This window comes from Crocodylus siamensis, chromosome 12 (assembly GCF_052110815.1).
Source record: "Crocodylus siamensis isolate JL-2025a chromosome 12, ASM5211081v1, whole genome shotgun sequence".
NCBI lineage: Eukaryota > Metazoa > Chordata > Crocodylia > Crocodylidae > Crocodylus > Crocodylus siamensis.
Window position 1 is genome coordinate 18,882,101 of NC_143406.1, and position 22,853 is coordinate 18,904,953.

The 22,853-nt window shown below is 45.5% G+C and overlaps 1 protein-coding gene across 1 annotated transcript in view; it reads left to right on the forward strand.

The window, feature by feature from the left end:
- The window catches only part of CAMTA1 (calmodulin binding transcription activator 1), a 1,278,205-nt gene extending 1,256,422 nt beyond the window's left edge, over window positions 1-21,783 (forward strand). Inside the window, exons 20-24 of the mRNA XM_090023968.1 lie at window positions 2,245-2,438; window positions 3,171-3,245; window positions 6,613-6,643; window positions 11,417-11,598; window positions 18,209-21,783. Coding sequence (XP_089880094.1) covers window positions 2,245-2,438; window positions 3,171-3,245; window positions 6,613-6,643; window positions 11,417-11,598; window positions 18,209-18,272 — 546 coding nt within the window. The 3' untranslated portion in view covers window positions 18,273-21,783. The remainder of the gene's footprint in view (window positions 1-2,244; window positions 2,439-3,170; window positions 3,246-6,612; window positions 6,644-11,416; window positions 11,599-18,208) is intronic.
- The last annotated feature ends 1,070 nt before the right edge of the window (window positions 21,784-22,853 follow it).

The window sequence follows — 22,853 nt, forward strand, 5'->3', positions numbered from 1 at the left end:
GAAAAACAGAATTCTCTCTGGGCAGCAGTGCTTCAAGGTGTGCTCACTCCAGCAGCCCCAACCCTCAACTGGTTTGATCCAAACACATTCTAAAATGCTGTAGTGATGGGCCCCAGTGAGCTTGGGTTTGTTGGTTGTTTGGGTGTCAGTGCAGCATCCCCTCCCTTACAGACTGAGCAAGCTGAGACCAGGCACGCTAGCTGTTCCACTCTCAGTGTCAGAGCAGAGCGCAGAACAAACTGTAACCTGGGAACACCCAAGAGTGTGTCTGTCCTCAGTTGGAAAGGATAGATGAGGCAGGCAGCAGTGCTGTGAGAAGCACACCAGTGATTTGAGCACAGGACACTTTTTCCTCTATAGAATCAGCTCCATGCCAATGCTCTTAACTATTAACAGTGTACTGAATTATAATATACAGATTATTTCTTATTCAGTACATAGATATATATAGATAAATATTCTAATAGGTAACAAAAAAAAACTTTCCAAAAATATTCTTAGCAATATCTTTTAACAACACCAAAGGTATACAGATAAATATTTACAATATGATAAGCCAAAAACTCCTTATACCAAACTAACCCAATTTCATAATATTTTGTAAAACATATTCATAGTTATGATAACAGTTATAAAAAATATGAGGCAGAGTTTTACACAATGTAAGGCGCGTTTACCCCTGGATCCCAGCTAGCAAGGGGTGCTTCCCCTTCTATGGCTCTAGCTGGGAGGGAAACTTCCACCCGGGGCTTCCCTCTTGGTTGGGGGTTGCCTTATTTCAGGAATGCCTCCCTTGTGAGACCCAGGTCCACCAGCAACTTAGAGTTTTCTTCGAAGAGCCATCAACCAGGCCTCAGAGCCCTTCACTCAATCAGAGGCCCCACCAGCGTTGTCTGCATCACTCTGACACCTCCCCTCCTGGCCTTGTGCCCCACTGTGGGCACCAAAGGTTTTTCCAGCTCTCATGGGGGGGAACCTAGCTGCCGCTGGCTGAGTTTACCTAGCCTTATGCCTAGGCCTCCCCTTTCCTGGGCCCTGCTCTAGGCTCTGGGGTTCTTTTAGTTCTTTGGTTGGGCCACACTGCAGGGCTCTGGTTATCTGGCTTATGCCGGGGCTAACCTGAGCAAGCTCAAACTGCTCCCAGGGCAGGTTCTCCATGTGCCAGTCTGCATACCACTCCGTTCAGCCCTCTGCTAAGGATGCAGGCTCAAGCTGCCTCAATGCGGCTCCCAGAGCCTAAGCTCCGTGTGCCGGCCTGTGCACCACTGGGGCAAAGAAGGGATCCCATGGAGGCTCTTCCCTCTCCAGTGTCCCTCCCCATTACTGCCAGGTGTGCTGAGCATGCTGGGCTTTTATCTACACTGGAGGCCTCGCCCCTAAAGTCTGCCAGACCTGTAAAGTGCAGACTTCAATGAGGTCCAGGGGCTCCTCACACCCACCCCCTCCGAGCAGGGGCAGGGCAAGCCCCTCCCAGCTGTTACCTGGTTGGTAAAAATGTTCCACCAATCCAAAGTGTCCTTCTCCAAGCCGGGCTTGCCCGGCAAAAGTGGCAAGCCCGCCACAAAGCCATGAACAAGAGGAAGCAAATTAGCTTCTTTCTCTTTAGAGATACAGTCATCTTGACTGGAAATGTGAGAGGAATGTGTTCTCTTACACATCCTGTACATTTGTGCCTTTCTCAGCACTTGCTTGTAGTTAGTTCTGTCATTCCCCTGCAGTCTCCCAGCTACTTACATTCTGCTTCTGTGGGAAAACAGCTGTTTGTGCAGAACAGAGACTTTTGGCATCCTATAGCGAGTTTTGCTGAGTGTAATGAGGGGAAGTAACAACAGTCCCTCTGTAGTCAGCTTATCACTGCTTGCAAGTGTGCCTGCAGTAGACAGAGAATAAGTTCCTCCCACTTTGCATTTGTTGTAAACTGGGCTCTTGAGCAAAGCAGGTGGCCATTACTTAAGGTCTCACATGCTCTGTCTGTCTGAAGTTAAATACATTGCACTGCCACAACAACACCATTGCTAGCAGGCACTGTTGTAGAGTTAAACAATTTTTCCAGTATATATTAGGTCTTCAAGTCAGCGCTGTACCTTTCCTGATTTGCAGTGGGCCTTGTTTCAGATTAGTTCTCAGTCAGATAGGCATAACTGAATTTGGCTTCTCATCACATTCTGGTGAGATGAGTCTTGGAGGCATTGGAGGCCCTGCTTCCCTTTGGAGTGCCTTAGCTTCTCTTTGTCTCTTCTGCAGTATGCACTTTATAAAAAGATGACACAAGCTGCCATCCTTATCCAGAGCAAATTCCGAAGCTATTATGAACAGAAAAAATTTCAGCAGAGTCGCCGAGCAGCAGTGTTGATCCAGCAGTACTATCGCAGCTACAAAGAGTGTGGGAAGAGGAGACAGAACCGCCGAGCAGCTGCCATTGTACAACAGAAACTCAGGTTGGTCTCCTAAGGGAGGGCAGAAACATACTCTTGCAGCAGAGAGAACAGGGGACTAAGCCGATGGGAGGGAGGAGGGGCAGAGATTCTTTGACAAACAGTGCTGTTTTGCGAGATGGGAGGTACAGAGACAAACCTAGTGTCCTGTCCACACACCGTGAATCAAAGGACATGTACACTTTAGCATGCAAAAACGAATAAATAATTAAAAACTGCCTGCTGCTTTTGCAGTGAAAGAAATATCTGCTTTTCTGAATGATACTCTCCACAGGAGGAGCAATCTCTGCAATCGGAGGTGTGTGCTCTACTTGCTGTGGCTTTAGGATTCTTCCCTGGGCCTGCTCAGGTTGTTTTGTCTTTGCATTAATTGTGAAATGTCTGCTTTTCCAAAAGCCCCTTTCAAATAAAAATCTGAGGGGTCTGGAAAACCTCCACTTCCAGGTGGAGGAGTCAGTATATCAAAGCAGTAGTCTGCACCTCAGTCTCTGTACAAAGGTGCAGCTAAGGATCAGTCACTGAGGGCAATAAATGCAAAGTAGGAGGAACTTTCTCTCTGGCTGCAGGGAACATAAAGTGCAGACGCTGCATGATCCAGTCTACCCAAGCCTTGAGCTGGACTGTGTTGTACACGCAAAGCAGGCAAGACCACAGAGTAGGACCAAGATGCCCCCATTCAGTGTTTACACTCTCCTCAATGCTGCCATTGCCTGATGCTCCCTCCTCTGTGTTTAGAAGCAGTCTGCTCACCAAGAAACAGGATCAAGCTGCTCGCAAGATCATGCGGTTTTTACGACGCTGCCGCCACAGGTATGCCTTTTCCCCTCATCTGCCATCCCCAGGTCACCCCAAGCATCAGGCCCCCAACAGACTTAGCTGTGTCCCTTGCTCTGCTACAGGTGGTGGGCTTGAAGCCCTGGAGGGAAGTGTACCTGAGTGACAGTCTCCAAACTGCTTTACAGGCTTCCCAAGCTGCACCTTAGCAGTTCTGTTCAGGGGATGCTGCAATATCTGACCTACCTTGCAACTGCCTTTGTTTCAAAAGGAGAGAATCCATGGAAAGGCACTAGAGCTGAACCTGTTTTTTTCTGAATAAATGGAATCCCTATCTAAATGGCAAGCAAAGCAGTCCGGTGCTGACATGCTAGGAAGCAGGGTGGTCTGTGGGGACCTTGTGCTCTGCTCTCACTTCTAGGTGTGCTCACACCACAGAGCAAGGTACAGATTTGCACACCTGGCCAGGCAGAGTGCGTGTGTTCACATGTACCCGCAGCCAGGAAGGGTCCCTTGAAAGTAGGCAGAACATGAGTTCCCAGCTGTGAGCAGGATGAGCCCTTTGCTTGGATTATGCCAGGTTGCCTGGGTTTCCTTTAAACTGCTATCTCCCCAGGCCTAGCCAGGCTGTGGCTATGGCAGTTTCTCTTATCCAAGATTCTTCCCCTCTCCTATCAGCCTGTCCTCAGCTGAATACTTTTGCAGAGGGGCTCCACTCATTTGCCATGGAGGCTTAGGGTGAGGAATGACCCTGGCTGGCTTCAGCTCCTAGCTGTGTTCTTAGGTGTGCCTAGTGTGTGTATGGGGAGGGGTTGTTGCTGCTGCTTGTCAAATGGGGAAGTTGGAGCGTGGTTGCTTTTAAACAAAAAATGCAGAAGAAACCCAAGGCAAAAAAGGAAAAGAAATGTGACCCCTCCCCACATCATCTTCCTAACCAAGGCCCATTGCCTGAAGCTCCAAGTCCTGGCTTCTGCTGCCTAGACCTATCTCTGAGCCCAGAGGGTGAGGCAGAGCAGGTTGTTAGAGAGGTTCTGAGCTGATTCCCAAAGGAGATCTGGCCATGTTTCCTAGGGTATCCTGCTTCCCCCTGTCCCCTCCACAAGACATGCAGAAAGATATACATGTGCTTTACTCTGGCAACTGCAGAGGTTTAGAGGTAACGTCCCTTTGCAGTGTTACTAGTACTGGTTGTTCCACCAGCTTCAAAAAGTTGATTAAAATCATATTCAGTAAAACTACACAAGCAACATAAAGAGCCTGCACAGAAATGGCAGTCTGAGGAAGACACACATCAGCAGGGGTCTATTCCCTGGCCCCAGCTCAACCCTCCTGGTGAAAGCGTGACACTTTCAGGCTAGTTAAGAATTGTCTTGATCTCCCATAAATGCGTGGAATAGAGCATGAGTCACTTTGATGCAGAAAGGAGACAGTGGCCACAGCCATGAGCTGAGCTGAAAACATGTACTAAGGAGAGCAGGAACAAGAGCAGGGAGAAGCCAGTGTGTTCCCACCTCTGGGAGGAGGGAAAATGTGGCAGCCTTCAGATGACATGGTAGAGCCTACCTCTCCCCACTGAGAATGCACAAGGCAGGTAAGGTTCTTTGGGTAGATGTGATATCTTGTATTAGACCAACTGAGTAGCTGGAAAAAAGTTCTTTGCAAGTTTTTGGGCACAAGCACAAGAGATGTTGTGATAGGTAGTGGCCTGTGACTGCCTGAGATGGAGAAAGATAGGAGAGGAGGGCATAATAAGTGAACAGAAAGCACCTACCACTGGAAGGGAAATGAGATCTGGCTGGGTGCAGGGAAAAGGTAAGGTGGGGGTGGGGAGGAAGCTCTGCTGCTAATGGGGGAAGGGCAGAGCACAGCTCTGTCCAACAAAGGGTGAGGGCAGCAGAATCTTAGCCACAGGAACAGTGAAGAAACATTGGCCACTTCAACCTCAGGATATTATCCCTCACCAGAAACTGCTCTCTTCCTTTGATGCAAGGCTAGGTGCCATGGTCTCTCCAGGCTGCTTCTGTATAACCAGCTGGTCCCAAGGCTCTCCATTTGGGTGTTTTGGTCCACATCTGCTCATATCAGTGCTGAGTAGTTCCTCTCTGTCCAGGTGTAAGCAGCTTCTGAGAAGTTTCTCACTTACCCTGTTAGCTCACCTTCCTCCCAGAGGCCTTCAGCAGAACAAAGTTGATTTCTCCCATCTGAGAACCAGAGTCACGTGGCTTAGACCTGTGGGTAGCTGCCAGAGGTCATGAGCTTTTGCTTGCTGCAGTGTCTGACAACGGGTCCCAGTAATCATGGGCCAGCTGCTGAGAGAGGCCTACAGCTGTTGTCTGGGTATATGATAAGTTGACTTTGTAGAGGGTGCATGAGTGTCAGTTCAGAGTGTGTGGAAGGTGGCAGGATGGTGCAGCTCAGGTTTCTCCCTGATCCATAAGGATATGGGCAGGCCTTAGAGAGGCAAAGACTCCGTTCTTATCAGCAGTTGTTGGTAGGGTTGGAGACCCAGAAATTCCCATTGAGCCTTATAGAACAGCTGGGCTGGCAGGGCTCTGAGAAGGTCCTATCTAATCCAGCAGCAGAACAGCCGTGTCTGAAACATCCCAGACAAACTGTGACCAATGCTTGTTTGTTACCTGTTCACAGGTCCAAAGAAAAGCACTCTGTCCATCTCACAGTGCCAGCAGGACCTGTGAGAGTGTTTCTTATACAAAGTGAGAGAGGCCACTCAAGGCTTTTCAGATGTGCATCAGCTAAACAGCTGTGAATGTGTTTGATGCCAGGGCCGGGAAATGACCCTGCTTTTCACGTGGAGGTTGCAGTGGTACCTGTTGCTTGCTGCCCCTGGCCCAGACTACCTCCTTGAACATGAGCAAAAAAGACTTTCACATTTAATGACTCTGGGTTTGAAAACACTTGCCTCACCTTCTCTGTGGTTTGCAAATGTTCCTGCTTCAGACAGTGTCAGTCCTGGGTGAGCTTGGCATAACTGAACTGGCTCCATATGCACTTGACCACCTATGTTTGGTGCATGGGTAATGTCCGTAGGCCACAATTGTCTGCTGGGGCACAGTCCTGTTTTAGCTGGCGACATTTAGGTAGAGATGAAATAGTCTATAGGGCGAGGGAAGGTAGGTGGAGCCTGGAAATATCACTGGGATAACTGTTGGTTTCCATTTGATTTCTGTATTGCATGTTACCACCCTACATGGTCCGGAGCTCTGATCTGCTCTTGCCTGACAGAAAACTGGAGCCCTCCAGCCAGCAGCCAGGGAACAGTCCTCTCTCTCAAGGCAAACAGAGCCCCTTGGTCTCCTCTTCATTAAAGTGAAGCTATTTGTTAAGGTCTCTTTAATGCCATTTTTATGCTAATAGCTCTTTGGTATTGTTTTGCTATCTGAAGCCCTCTGGTGGACCATAGGCTGTACAAAAGGGTGAGTTTAGCTGCCTGCTAGCCAGTTTCTCTCTATTCCATTTTAAATATTTTGCTTTCTGCTTGCTTGCATGGGGCTGCAGCCTAGATATGCCAGTAAGTTTCACCTCCATTAATTATATGAAAAAATACTGTACAAACTAACCCTATTGCAATTACTAACACTACCGCTTTTTACAACAGGGCAGAACACTACAGTAGATGTTACAAATGCATGAATAAGTGAGAAAGGAACTTTTTTATATCCATCACCAGGCATGCCTAGAAAATGGTGTTGGTGGGATCTTTGCAGTATCCAAAATGGCTGTTGTCAGGATTTTCTTTGGCACACGAATGGGTCTTCACTGACACATGCTAAATGAGTAACGACTTCCTTGATACTGACAGTTGCGCTGCAAGCAAATGTTAATGCTGCAGTATTCTTTCTCAGCAGACTCCTTCACAGTGCTATAGGATGCACTAGGTACATTTGCTGCAAATGAGCCATAGCAGGATGGGGGAGTTATCTCCTGCTCCTTTCCTAACACAATTCAAGCTGTAGTCGGGTAGTGGGTAAGTCCCTTGGCTGGCTGCTCCACAATTGTTGTTGGGGTCCTTGCTTGGCCAGCAACCTTTATCCTGAGATGGACTGAAAAACAGTTGAGGATGTTTTAGATCACATGGATGAGTGAGGAGCTGCTGGACAAATCCCTTCCCAGGCACCAGAAATCTAGTTAGCCTGTGGTGTGTTGTGTAACGTTCGGGTTCTGTTCCTGATGGGGCCGAGACAAGAAACAGAACCACAGCTGATTTGTTCCTGTCGTCAGGAGCATGGGCCTGGCAGTACTGCTTAGAGCAGGCCCCAGCTTTGCAGCACCTCAGACAGGGCACTTTTAAAAAGTGGTGCTGTTAAAGTGTGCTGTAGCAGACAAATGAGACTGGTGCCCCCATGTAGCTGACAACAAGCAGGAGAAGGAGCAGGAAGTCTCCAAGTAGTGCTCCCTACCAATTGCATAGCTAATATTTTAGAGGTGGCCTTGACTTCCCCTGACACTTACCTCCAGCCCCACCTGGTTTGGCTTATTCTGGGGAGGCAAAGTCCAGCTCCTAGTTGGGTGTTTCTACATTGTGTAGGATTAGCATGGCCACGCTCCTCCCACACTTAGCTAGCTAGTCCCTGCACTCTGGCCTGATGATATCTACAGCTGAGGCAGGGATGGTCATGCAGAAAGGTCTGGCTAGCGGCTCCCAGAGGCCCCTGGCTTGTTAGTCCTGAAAAGCAGAAATTACAGTGACTTGATGTAAAAAGAAAAGTGCCTCTACTTATTCCCCTGGGACAATCAGTTTTTGTTCAGCTGCAGAGATGAGCCAGACAGTCAATGCTGACCTGCTCTCCCAGAAAGCTAGAGCTGTACTGACTCTTCCTTGTCTGGTACAGATACAGGCTGGGTTCTCTTGCTTTGCAGGTAGCAATTGTAGGTGTAACTACTAAGACAAAGGTGGAGGAACCAGACTAATCTGTCTCCTCCTCAGGACCAAACATGCAGCCCAGAAGTCCTGGCCACTGGACCCCCAATGCTCTGTTGCTGTCAGTCCAATTGGTCTCCCTTGGGTGCAGAACACTCCTGGGTCTGAACACTACCTATCACATTCAGTCTGCATGGATGTGACTGGCTAAACCAGGTTCAAAGCAAGCAGAGCCAGGCCCCTGGCTTCCTGGTTCTGCATTCTCCCTCCAGAATGGAGAATACTGCCCTGGGATCCCAACTCTGAGCCCAAAGCTGCTCCAGTCCAGTGGACTATGCTTCTTCCCTCCTCTGGCAGCTGGGCTGCCACCCTCTTGTAGGGTTGCAGCATCTGTGGATACATCTGAGTGGAGCCAGGGCACTGCCAAAGCCTTGTTGGCTTTGCTGTGTTCAAGCCCTGCACTGAGGTCATGTGAAAGAGTTACCCCTTGCCCCTATGGCTCTATCTGCTCATGCCCGTGACTTTTCAGAGCAACAGCAAAGAGAAAGGAAGAGAATCCAGCAACTGGGGATGGGAAAGAACAAGGTCAGGGAGGCCCACCTCTGCTGCTTGACAGAGGCCACTCCTGAGCTTGGGGCTTTGTCTTGTTTGCTTTAGGACAGGCTGTGGCTGCCTGGCTCTTTCCAAGGCTTGGGATTCTGTGTAGGAGAGTGTACAGGTTAAGAATTGACTTCTTCAAGATATAGTACGAGGGGAAAGACTAATGCTTTCCTTTTTGAATATGAGCCAGTTGGCCTGCAAGCTGAACAGAACAGAGACAGTGCCATTGGGCTGTTCCTTTGAAGACCAGGACTCTAAGCATAGATGCATCCTGCACTCCTAGGTATGACTGACTTGGCTTCATCTCGCATGGTCCATGTGCCACTCAGAGAGCCTGCTGGTAGCAGTCTTCATGCAAGACCTTTGCTTGTGCATTTGGAAGCCTGCCTTGTTTTTCAAACATGATACAGTTTTGAATACTCTATAACCATGTGTCAGTATGAGGGCAAAGCTCTGGCTCTACCCCTTGGTGGTTTTTTTCATCATGCATGTGGGAGCTTAAGATGGAGCTTAAGATGGAGTTCACTGCCTTAGAGTGAGACCAAGGACCTGGATATTACTTCTGGGGGAGTTGCTGAGGCAAGCTTTTGACTAGACCAGTGTATCATTGCTCCATGGACTAGAGTGGAGTACTGGCAGGTTCCACCAGCACAGGATCCTCCAAGTCCAGCACCACCTGTATGGGGCCAGCCTAACATGAGGTATCTCTTGCTGCTGTTGCACTTTAAAATGAACTGTGGGGCATGTGAATTGGGTTCTGAGGGAGCAGCACTGTGCAGACTGTAAGATCCCTGGAAGCCTTAAGTAGTAACACAGAAACAGCCGGGACTTACAGTCCCTTTGCTCATACATAACCCTTGGTTATGTTCACTCTGTTGGCATCACAGACTGAAATTTCAAGTGGCTAAAAATAATGAGAAGCCATCACAGGACCTTTTCCTTCTAACCTGCTACTGAACCTCATACTACCTCGGAGATGTACGTATATGCATATACAAAGAGTGACTCCTGACCTCTGAGGTGGTGGAAGAGCAACAGATTATCACAGTATCAGATTTTCCCAAGACCATTGCCACAGTCGTCTACCATGATGCTTAAGATGGCTCTGATGCCCAATTTGAGGAACCTGGGGGGAGACCAGACACTAAATTCATCTCTAATAACAGAGAAAAAGATTGCAAGTGAATCTCGGTGCCTGCTAATCCTACAGGTTTGACTGTTCTTTCCTCTCACCTAGGTCTTTTGTTTTTGAGGCAGTGAGTGTTTTCAGGTGCATTTGCACAGTGGTCAACTCGGGTCTAGTCCCTGACCAGGGCTTCTAGTCTCCATTCCAACACCAATAATTTGTGCTTCAGGGGAGCAGTGTCAGTGACCCTAAATCAGCCAAAGGAGCAGGTCCTGTGTATGGGGGTCTGTGTGTATGCTTCAGTATGGTGCATCCATAACTATTCTCTCTGCACAGCCCTTGCCAGTCACAGTGAGTCAGCAGAGTTTCATTTTCTGAATCTCTGTACTTTTTCTGGATTTCTGGAAAAAAGAAATGATGAGTGATGTGTCTTAGCAGCAACTGTGCCAAAGCGTGAGAGGCTGTACAAAGGGAGCTCTTTCTTTACAGCTGTGGGTGCGCATGCATTTAAAGAATGCATGCTGTGAGTGTGTACATGTGCACATCATGACCTGCCATGCACATACTGAAGTTTTCATTCTTAAATACTCAGATACTGTTGTTCAGGTGACATAGCACACAAGCACAGATCCTACTCAGCCTGCACAAACAAACCCATGTTGAGAGCTTACACTGGGGTTCCTCATTAAAACATAAAAAGATGTTAGGACTTAGTCCTTCACCAGGAATGAGCTAGTTTAAACAGGCCAGGTTTATTAAAGAGATAGATTTTTATGGGTGGAGGGAGACTGTGTTGTTAAAGCAGGAACAAAAATAAGGAAACTGTCACTAGTTACTTGCCTCTAAAAGGCCTACCATATGAAAAGGATTATACCTGATATTAGTGTGTGCTGCCATTCCTGATGCATACAGAACAGTTCCTTTCTGTGCACTCCCAGCTCCCCACTCCTGGTTGTAGTTTGTCAAAGCACAGGTGCAAGGTGTATTGACTTGGTACGTGCTTACCAAAGGATGCACAAGGCTCCAGCAATTCCATCTGCCATAGGTATGCAGGCATCCCAGAGATGGGGTGTGCCAGACCAGTTTTTCTGGAATGTCAGACTAGATCTCTTTCTGCTTATAGTGAAGGGTTGAAGCTGTTTTCTGAGGCAGAACAGCCCCAGGTCACAGTTATTAATAACATGCCAAGGATATGTTTGTTTATAGCACCATCCTCTCAAAATCTGCCTCCCTCTCCCCTTCCTCACTGTCAGGTTAAGTACTGCTCTCCACTTGGGGCAGTCAGTGCCTCAGGTAAGTAACCCTTCCTTGTCTCATACATAAATGAACCACCAAAAGCCCCCCTTTTGCTATGCAGCCCTTGTCAGACCCCAGCTGTTCCCAGCAGCAGCCTCCCCTCTTTTGTGCACCAGAAATGGGTCTGTGCAGCAGCCAGTACATTAAGTCCCCAGTTCCTTTTTGCCCCTTGTAGTGACATCTGGAATGGGGAGAAAGGTTTCAGGGGAGGGGGGAATCTGTCTCCTAAGTGATCAGACAAGAGATCACATTGTAGTAGCTGCAGCAGAAGTTCCCAAGTAATTCTGTTTCGTTTACATCTTGCAGGGGCTGAATGTCTTTGGAGCACAAATGTATGTGTTCAATTGCAGACCGCATGCTCTGGGGTGTCATTCTTATTGGGCCTTTCTGTCTTTTTTGTTTTGCAACCCAAATGAGGTAACTGAAGAAAGGCAAGAGCTCCCATTTTCTAAATTTCCCACAAGCCATTTCAGCTCTAAGAGCAACAGGTAACTCACTAGAAAACCTTCTCTAGCTCTGATTCACCCTGCCCTTTTATATTACTGACCTGCAGCATCACCAGAACCTGTGTGCTGTAAAACTCACTGACTCATTAAACATTTTCCTGGCTGGGCATTATGAAGTAAATTTTATGAAACAGCTTTGCCTTATGCTTTACCCATGAAGCCATCACCTGCTTTGACTTTTCTAAGTAGGCCTAATCCATTTGCTTACAAATTCTCATTTGAAACTCAAGGGAACAGATAAAAGAGAAGCTGCTGCTGGCTTTCAGGGCTGTTGTTTACTACATTGCTTTAGCATGTAATGATGCAACTTCTTGGATGTCTTAATACAAAATACAATCGGAAGAGCTGTCCAGCAGGGGTGGTGGGAGAGCTGTGAGCATGTTCCTGCCTATCAGGATTCCCAAGTTCACAGCACAAACACAAAGCACCTGAGCCCTAGTTAATTCAGAGGGATGGCACACAGACAGCCAGTAGTGACCTCCACACTTGCGGTTCCTTCCAGCTGCCTTCTGACACGGCTGAAAAATAACCATGGCCTTGCACTGGTCAGCAGGCAGTCTCTGGGCTCTCCAGCGGAGCCTTTGCTAGCAGGGCTCTGCTTTTCTCAGAAATACAAAGAAAGAAACACAAGGAAAGAAACTTGCTTTCTTCCCATGTTTTTCCATTGCCCTGAGGACTGCACAGGACTGAGTGTGCAGCAGGATGAAGGCTCTTGGGGGCAGCTCCTCTAAGCCCATCCTGCCAAGCACAATTTCCAGGAGCAGCAGCAGCAGCAGTACAGCTTCCCCTGAGCCACCCTGTTTACCATATCACAGTATGGCACAACCAGCAGGCCTGTTTGTGGGGCTGAGATCTACTCTATGTGTCACCAAGAATCTTGGCCCAGTGCTGCTCCCCTCACCCCAGGCCATCCTGATATCTGTTGCCAGGTATAGACCTGAATCTTAGATGCAACAGCTTCTCTGGGAGCAGCTGTTTCCTACTTTACGTTATAGGATTTGCTGTGTTTTGTGTTCAAGACAAGTTGCTAAGAGAGCTTCCCCTCCACCTCCTCAACCCCTGCCTAAAATCGTTGGTGGAGAGAGGAGAGAGAGGTGGCTAGGTGTGGAAAGAGGGGGTGTTAAGGTGGAGAGAATGATTCGGCCCCCTTCAGGAAGGCAGCGGTCCCTGCTTGTATCTTGAAAGCTATGTGAGCAGCCAATCTCCTATAAATCCCCTGGCCTGCAGGGGTTGTAATCAGTCCAAGCCTTCAGCCTAGGGATCACATTCTGCTTGACTATTTTTTTTGTCTACTGTTAATAAACAAGGTTGTGGTCCCCATTCATGTGAGCACTCACTGCTGCAGCATCCCTGGAAAGTGGCAGCATATAAGAAGGCAAACAAGGCTTTCTAATGAATAACAAAAGTAAGGCCCCAGCCTCCCTTACCCCACATAGAGCATTTTCCCTATGCTAACCCCACATTCAGGAGCAAGCACCAGGGCAAAAAGCAGTGGCATGCATTTGTGCTGCTGATTTTTTCCCCATGGAAACTGTATGCCCCTGCTCATGGGGATGTGGCCTGTAAGTTTGATACCCTTGAACAACAGAGAGAGGCTGTTGCCATTCCTGGGGTGTAGCTATCTACCACAGCAGGTTCTGAAGGATTTGGGTTGCATACTCTACCTATGACAAGAAGGAAGGGTGCTAAGTGGACCTCTGGGCAAAAACACAGTCTGTTAAGAAACATTTGTTACTCTGAGTGAACCAGCCCAAAGCTATCTGATAAATAGGTAAGTTTTCAAATGCTATGCAAGAAGCGAGCTACACCAGCTTTGTTCAAACACTGGTTGAAAACAGTCTACTAGGGTGCCAGTAACTCATCAAGAGTGGCCAGAGCCAGAAGCATTCCAGCTCTGCACAGACACTGGCAGGGTGCAAAGGGGACAGGAGCATTCCAGCAGTTCTGTTCTGGCCAAGACCCTTCCTTCCCTTGCAGCAGGGTACTCCCTTAGTACCAAGAAGAAAGTCAGAAGAAACAAGACAGTCTTAGTGTTAAATTTCCAGTGGGTTCTGTGCCACGATTTTGCCACTGCTTACACGTACTTCATACATGTTCCTACAGTCCATCCCCAAACATGGTTCCTGGTTAAACATGGAGTGTTAGTTCTGAAAATGTGGAAAACATAATAAATTCAAATAGTGTTATGATTAGCATCACATTGCAGATTTGCAGATGCTGTCGAGTAGCGTTGCAAAGCACACTTGACTTGTATTTGGAAACAGCTGAGCACTCTGCAGCCTCTTTTGTCAGTACATTTTTTCTTTTGGAAGCCATGTAGCTCAGTTAATAGGTTGACTGGCTGTGGACTGGATTTGAGCCTAGGGAGAATGGTAGACTTTCACTCATTGCTTCCACTTCCAGTGCAGCCCTGAGGCCCACCCAGCCTCTTATCCAATGGGTACCAAGAGCTACAAGGGAACAAAGGTGGCTGAAGCATGGTGCTGACCACATTACCTCTTTCTTGCGCTGAGGTTAAAGAAACAGAGTCCTGTCTCCACTGCCCTAATGAGTCTCAATGGCCTATAACTGGGTCATTTTGCCCTTTCTTTTCAACCTGCAAGCTCTATTCAGGCAAATTCCATACAGATGTGTTCTTTAAGCAACAATTAACACTGCAGTTCCAAAGTTTATACAGGCCTAGAAACCTTTTCACTTCTCCAGGATTCTTTTCACCAAGAAAGGTGTTGCATATTTGTGAATAGAATCTGTACTAGTGCAAATATTGAAAGCACTCAGTAATTAATTTACAATAGCATGCACATGCCAGTTCAAGAGAGAGAATTACTAGGTCTGCACAAGTACAGATACTGCATGTCATAGGTTGAAGTTGGCAGCACAGCATGTCTTGCATTTTTGCAGCAAAAGTGCTCCATTAGTGTAGACTTTGCATGTTGAACTGTTAAGTATGGATACAGCATGTCTCAGTGAAAGAGCCACCAGCTTAAGAATTGTGCATGTTCTCAATAAGAGATCTGTAGTAATAACAGGTAAATTCTGTGTTACGGTGAGAGGTGCAGTTGAAAAAATGTGCAAGTTGCACTACAAATTATGCATCAGGAATGGTGTCTGATGCCTGTTTGTGATTAGCCTCAGCATTAAATGCAAAAAAGCACACATCTTTACAACACCTATTATAGTGAGGTCCTGGTCCCTGCCTATACCTCCTAAATACTACAGCAATACAAACAATAAATAGTTGTTACTGAACAAGAAAGAGTTGCAGAGGAAGATGCAGAGGTTGACTTTAATGAGGGACTGCCATGGTACAAGATACACAGTGGAGAATGATGCCCATGCTCTGGTAAAAAGAAAAGCACTGCGGGGGGCCTGCTCCATCTGTTAACCTCCTTGCTGCTGGGATTCCATCCTCAGGGTTAGACTCCCTGCAGGGACTTAGGATCAACATCACACTACCTCCAGCTTAAGTATCCTTTCCCCTAGTGGAATTTACCAGCCCAAGGACTTGACCTCACCTCCCACCCCTTGAGAGCACTGTGGTTGCTGGTCTGTCAGCCCTCATGGGAAGGGGTAGGAAGCTCTCAGCTTCTCTTTGTTGAGTCTGCTCCACTTCAGAAAAGATTAAACACTAACAGGAGCAGACCCTGGAACCCCGTTTTCTCTGACCAACCTCCTCCCCAGCCCGCTGCATTTGTTTTGGGACTGAGCGTGCACTGAGACCACCCACAAGGTTGGGGCGGGCAGGGGAGATAGGTGGGGGAAGCAGCAAGTTTGTTCATCTTTATGGGGTGCCAAGCAGCCTGGGGTTATGCAGCGTTGCTTAGGTGGTTCTATGCCTTCCCAGCAGGAGAAATATAAGTATGGGGTGTGGGGTGGGGGGAAGAGTTACTAGTGGACAAGGTGCCAGGGGAATGTGGATGCCTCCAGGAAAGAGTAGGGGCTTTGAGGATATACAGTATAGATTTTGATCCCTCAAGTCATGGTTAAGGTGTCCAAGTCTCTCTTGATTTAATCCAGATCAGATTAGCTGAAACTTCTATTTACTGGACCAAATTTGGAAGTGATGTGTAAATCTGTGTCCATTACACACTGATGTTAAGAGGTAAAGGCCAAGCTGGTATAGAGACCAAAAGAAAGGGGTCTGGTGGAAACCTCCTTTAACTTACATACTGTTCTAAATTGCTGTGCTTCTTACACTCTTATCATCCAGCCCCCACAGCACCTAATTTACATGAAACAAATGCTCTGTTAGATTCCTTTGTAGCCCTTCTTCCACCCAGAAGGGCAGATGATGCATCTCTGAATTTGCTGTCTTGTGTTGTCTCTAACTCAGTGCTTTTAAGGCACCAACTTGCTGTATATTCTTGCTAATTTGGGTCATATTACACCGTTTTGGTAGGAACACTACTCAACAGCAGAACTAGAACATGCAGAGTTAGGTGGCTTTTTCACATAAATACATACCTGTATATTGTAGCTTATTCCAACAGGACATTTCTGATCTCTATGTGTAACATGCCATTTTTTTGTTTGTTTTTCCGAGTGAGTTACTCTGTCACAGTGGCTCATGAAAATGAGTCCACGAATAGCCTGAAAGAGTAAAATGGGGTTTCCTAGTTATGTGCATCAAACTAAAAGAATAGAAGTATACAAATGCCCATGTGTATAAATGTATGTGTAGAAATGCCAGATCACACTTTTCTGCTGTACTCATGACTCATAAGCAATGAACAAGCTCACTTCTGCAGAACAGCTGTGCAGCTCCCTCTTTGTTAGTTGGGCAAGAGGAATTAGATTGAAAGGTACTATATAGTGGAGACAAAACGCTGTGACAGAAACACATGCCTGCCCCTTGGAGAACTAAGAACCAACTCCTCTGAGTCTTGTTTTTCTGTTAGCAGCTTGACTAAGTCTTGTGTCCTACTCCAGTCAGAGCTGGGCATCTACATTTGTTTATTTTTCCCATTCTCTGTAATGAAAAGTATCATAAGCAACAAACAGCAAGTGCCCATTAGCACCAGGAGGCAGGTTGCTCTCTTCTGGGCATGACATAGAGGCATTCAGTGCTTGGTTTTAAATGATTTTTTTTACTGCACAGCATTATGGAAGCAACATGCTAGAGCTTTGTGAATAAGAACCTAGCACTCCCAAAAACAGGTACACCAGAACTCGGCAAGTAAACAATTTACTGTCTGCATTGGTCACAACCAGCATGTAGGTGTCCTATGCCAAGTGCTGAGTATCAGGAGCAGCCCTCTGGCACATCAGGTTAGTCTCCGTGAACAGGCAGTGGCCCTGACTGTGCCAGCAAGGGCGACCACCTTTTCAAAATGGAAAGGCAGGACACATGTCCACCTCCTGCCCCCACCCCTGGTGGCACGGCTGGAACAGAGCCAAGTGGAGCCCATGGGGGGGCAGGGGAGGATGCAGGCTACCGTGGGGTTCCCCAGCCTGCTGCCCTTCCCCCAGGAGCCCTGCACCAGCCGTACTGCCATGGCAAGGTGCCCTCTGCCCACCTGGCAGCAGTGGGGAGCACTACTCCACAGCACTACTGCGGTGGCTTCGAGGGAAGGGTGGCAGGGTGGGGAGCCCTGAGCTGACAGTGGGCAGCCCTCATCCATCCCATGCACAACTCTGGGGAGGCATGTGTCTCCCCATTCCTCCCTCTCTGGGAATGTGTGCAGCATTGGGGAGCCAGCAGCCCTGGTGCCCCCAGGTGAGCCACCCATGGCTTCATTCCATTCCCCCAGCTTGGCCCCATGCACCTTCCTGCATCAGCCCTGGGCCCCATGCACCACCCTGGCTGGACAGCTCCCCCAGCCTCTGTCCTGCTCCCTCCCTCACCATAGGGGCCTCGGTCTGCCCCCTTCCATGCTCCCTCACCCACAGACTTACCTGCAGGGAGCTGCTGTCCTGCAGGGGGAAAGTCACTGTTTCCTGTCTTTTTCCATAACGAACAGAGAACCCAGATCCCTGTACAATACTGGGAATCCAGGACAGATACTGTCTTGGAGTCATTCAACCTGGGACCAGGAGTTGATGTTCACATTTCAGGACTGTCCCGCCCTATTAGGGACTGGTGGTCACCCCAATGCCAGTCATCCTACAATCAGAAAATGCAAGGGCTGGCAGTGAAGCTGAGACAATATGAAGAGGAAGCGTATTCCCTAAACTTGGGTGGTTCTAATTTAACTGCCATGCACAGAGGCATATAAAGATTCTGCTGATTTGTAAGGTACTGTATATGTTAATAAAAGGGCACTTTACCCAAGGGATCTGATCCATAGGGAGTGCCAAAGCAGTCAAAAAGGCATGTAACTATTATAAAGTCTATGCCAGAATGAACTTAGGAGGTAAACAGTGGCTCAGAAAGTGATTGTGAAAGGTAAATTCCTCTTTATGAATGTATTTTCTCTCAGTCTTCAGCCTCCCTCTGTCCCAACTGTTTGTTGTAGCAGGAGCTTCTCTTTTTCTACTCTCTGGGGGGGGTTACTATTTCATACTGCAGGTTTTAGTAAAGAAGCCCCTTCACTTTCTCCTTTGGAAGAGTTTAGAGATAGAAGTGCTACATTGTCCCTTCTTATTTTTTCAGAGTGAAAGAATTGAAAAAGGCCAAGGAACTTGAAGAGACGCAGCAGCATCCCGTAGCAATGTGACATTGCTTTTCAGACTGTTTTCATTTTCTGTTTTTAGCAGAGACATATAACAGCAACAACAAAAAACACCCTACTGCAGGTCTGGAAGGATCAGCTGCAGGATTTTAACAGTAATGTTTTGGTCATTGCATTTGCACTTTCATGGACAACTTTTAATTTGTTCAGCAAGACATCTTGGAACTCAATCTTCTGTTGGATCATGAGATAAAAGACACCAGGAGGAATTTGTGAGTTGCTTCATTCTCTCAGAAAGAAGAAGCGATTAATTATCCTTTTCACATAGGGCTGTATTAAAACAATGTGTGGAACTGTACAAATATTATACCAAAAATATTGTTAAGAAAAGTTGGGAATGCACAAGCAACACAAGAATGCTATTCCTGCACCTGTCAGGCATCTCCAAGAACCTGAAGCTTTGGGATTCTCAGTGGAGGGGCTTAGATCAGTAAATCTTTATTGGGTCCATGCATTCTCATTTTGTTCGTACTTCTGTCCTTTGTTTTTGTTTGAATCTCTCTACAGCACACTTAATGCAACTTTTTAAATCTGCAGGTTTTTAATACATCCCTGGGGAATTTACAGAGGGGGTTGGCTTCCAAGGTAAACGGGTAATGCATGGGAAACAAAGAGAGCAGCTCGATCAAGTTTTACAGTTTCTTTTTGGTATTTTTCTAGAACCTGCAAGTATATCAGTTGTCATGTACTTTTTCTCATATTCAGCACTTTATTTTCTAGCCTTACTCTCATGTGATATTTTAATTATTTTCTTAAAATAATTTGTAAAGCATGTAGTATGTTCTTTTTGGGATTTTTTTAAAGTAACCTTTAAATTTCTTGTTCTACAGAGTCACATACATATGTTGCCTGGACATTTTTACCACCTAAAGATCAGAGTGGTGCTGCATTCTGGCCAGTAAATTTCTTATTTTGGCTATTTCATCAAAACCTGGGCAGTTTCTGTATATATAGAAGGTAGAAATGGAAAATGAGAAATAATATTTGAAAGGGAATATATTGATTAATTACTAAATATTTTATTCACAAAGGGTCAATAACTTGGCAAGATAAAATTATTATTTGTATAGTTTTGTCTGAATGAGCGAGAAGAGTGTGGATGTATTGTTTGTACATATTGTATATATTAAAACAAAGAGATATGTGCATGAATTCAAGAAAAAAAGAAATGAAAAAAGCAAAGCATTAGTGGCTATGGTCTGTAAAATGAAACAAAAACTTTATTTCACTATAAGAAACTTTATTTTAAATGTTCTTTAGAAGAACATTTTGCTAAAGCATGACTAAATGGCAAAAAAGAGCTACTGTATTTAGACTTAGGAAAAAAGGCAGAGTAACATTACTAAAAAAAGGATATGTTTACATTTGATTTTGGCTACCAGGAGTTTATTTTATTTTATTTTATTTTATTTTTCTTTCTTTCTGTATTTCTTTTGCCAATGGTGCCAAGTAATGTGAATGCTAATATTGCTTAAAAAAATTAAGTTACTTTTGCAAAGCAGATAATCATAAGAATACAAAATCGTATCTAGCTTAACACCATACACTCACTCCAATAAAGAACACTTAGAATGAACATAAACTGAAAAAAAAAAAGAAATAGTATGAAAGTAGAAAATATGTTTCACATTTTCATATCTCCTGCTGGAAGTCAGAAAATGTAATAAAAATTGCACAAAAATAAAAAAAAATAAAAATAAGTAAAAACTTAAAAGATGCAAACTGATCTTGTAGGGGTGTCATGGTATATTGCTATTTCCACATAGTGAGGAGCCAAAGAAATCAGATAGTTTAAAAAGTGAAATACTAATGTAATACTGTCGTAACGTTTGAACAGGATGGGCAAGATTCTGATCTTAATTGCACTGGGACGTATCAGGAGTAATACCCCTGAAATTGGCACAGTTACTCTGGGTTTACACAGGTGTAGCTAACATCAGAAACTGCTCCTGTGTGTTTATTTTGCTCGTGCCAGTTTAAAATTTCCAAATGATTGGTATACATTTTAGATAGTTAGTTTTAGAATAGTTGTTCTTACTTGATCCAGGCCACCAACTGAAATCTTTAATTGCAAGGCTTGTTGTGAAGCCTAAAAATATCACAGATTATAAGCTTTTAAACTGGTGTCTTTAAAAGAAAAGACAAAGGTTGTGGCAAAAAAACTGGGGTCAGTGCTCTTGGTGCCTTTTCTATAATTGTACCTGTTTTTAATTCCTTCTTTTCACTGCCAGCATTGAATTACAGTGTATGTGCTATAGCTCATGATCAGAACACTCTGTACATTTGTGAACTGCTGCTTTATGATCTGATTCAATAAGAGAAATTGTCTGGCTCCCACATTGCGGCTGTGGCAGCCTTTTAACTTCAGTTTATTTTATTGAATTGGAATACACATTATGTATTCCACACACAAAAAACGGGAATAGGAAATGGAAAAAAGAAACTCCTTGTGGAATGCTCTGTATTAATACTGGAAGAATTCTGACACTTTGAATATGTTTGTCCCATTTACCAGTATTATGGCACATATAATTGATCTTTTCCTAACAAGAAAGAGTAATGACCTCAGTGGCAGTATTTAACCCCTTGCGTTTGTACTGAGAAGCCGTGTCTACACGAGATGCTTTAATGCGCAATAGGCTAATCTACTGTGTCTACTAATCTAAGTGTCACCACTTACTGTGAAGTAAATTAGTTTACTGCGTAGTAAATTTACTGCACAGTAAAGCCAAATAGCATTAACTGCACATGTAGACATGCCCACAGAGTCAGTAATATACAGAGCTATTTCAAGTTGCTCTTCCAAATCCATGGGCCTTGTGATGTATCTACTGACAAAGGCCCTGCTTCAGCCAAACACATAAGTACATGCTTAATATCAAGCATGTAAAGCAATTCTGTTAGCTTCCATAGGAGTATTCACATGCTTAAAGTTAAGTATATCCTTAAGTGCTTTGCCATGTCCGGTCACAAGTCTTCAGTGTATCAGTGACCACTGGTGAGTTAAATACACTGTCCCACTGAAGTGAAGTGATTCTATTCACCCTTTTCTTGATTGTGGAACTCATATTTTAATAGAAGATAGTGCAGCTTTTTGGGAAAACCAGGATTCCCAAGTGCCAGGAGCAGGATCTTGTCTCCTGCAAGTGGAATTGCTCCTTCATGTAACACATCTGAAAACAGTAATACTGTGTGAAAGAAATACAGAATATAACATGAACCCCCTCTATGGTTGCACGCTTACAGCAGTTCCACACAGTAGTTGGCGCCCGATGGGGAGTCCCCAAAACTTGCATGTAAAACTAGTATAGATGTCTCTCTTTTGTAAGTTTTATTTTTGTAACTGTGCATGTAAAGCATCACTGAATCAATGGATCTGTTGAAGAACTCAGCTGCTGGAACCATGCAAAATGTTTTGAATTGCCCTTAAAATATGGAAAATGTTTTCTGAATGCTTTATATTCTTTCTGCTGTAAATTAAAAACAAAGAAAATTTCCCCATACTAAGTGTGTGTTTTTTAACCTTCCATTTTAACCAAGAAGGAGCTGCATCTTCCTTGAGTAATTATAGTTAGCCTTTTAAAAAGCAAGTCTGTTCCATGACCTATTTGCAAACATCACTCAGGTTCTTGACTGGCTGGATTTCAAATGCAGCTGTCTTTTTTGATTTTTTTAAAACTATCATAAACCCAAATCCTGCTATGTAGTGGATATGCAGGTTTGACTGGACTGAGTGGGTCCAAGCACTCACATCTGAGAGAATGTTATCCTTAAAATCTCTTGATCTGTCTTTCTTCTGGATTGTAATGTATACCCTCCATCCGGTATGTAGACCAGCACATTTCAGGACACTTCTTAACTATTAAACTCATTGGGCTTTCAACTTCTGGCTTCTGATGCCCCCCAAGAGTTCCAGGTAATTACTCAGAAGTGCACTGCCTGCCACATCTTTGTTTTAAGATCTCAGGTCAGCCCAAAGATGCTCAGCCTGGTGTTGGGCACTGCCATAAAAGATTCAGGGAGAATGCATGGACCTTACACCTCACTTCCTAGTTAGGCAGTAGTGGGACAGGCTGGATAAGGCTCCTTCCTCCATTTTTTTGTTCCCTTTGCTATGGGGTAAAAGTTTGTCTTTTGACTGTTAAATCAGCTTTTACAGCAGAAAGGAAATGGGTTTCGCCGTCCTGGATGCTGGTCTCCCTTTCTGTATGTGTCTCATGGCAACATTTAGCAACATGGCTACAACCCCTAGAAACCTCACTGTATTTAAAACATGTGGGGGCAAATTCATCCCTGCTGTAACTCCCCTGAAGCCAACAGTCAGGGGAGATAAGTTCTGAGCCAGGCTCAGAGACTAGTTTCTGTCAGATACTAGAGATCATGATGCTGTATGAGATGGCAGAATAATTTCTAAGGAAAACAACTGAAAACTGATCAAATGTTGATGGGTTTGATCCATGCCTTCAGGGATGAATTTGGCCCACTGTTTCCAGGCATGACAGTCACTGTCTCTCCAGACTGAGATTTGCTACTCACAGTGTGCACTTTCCAATGCAAACCAGGGTA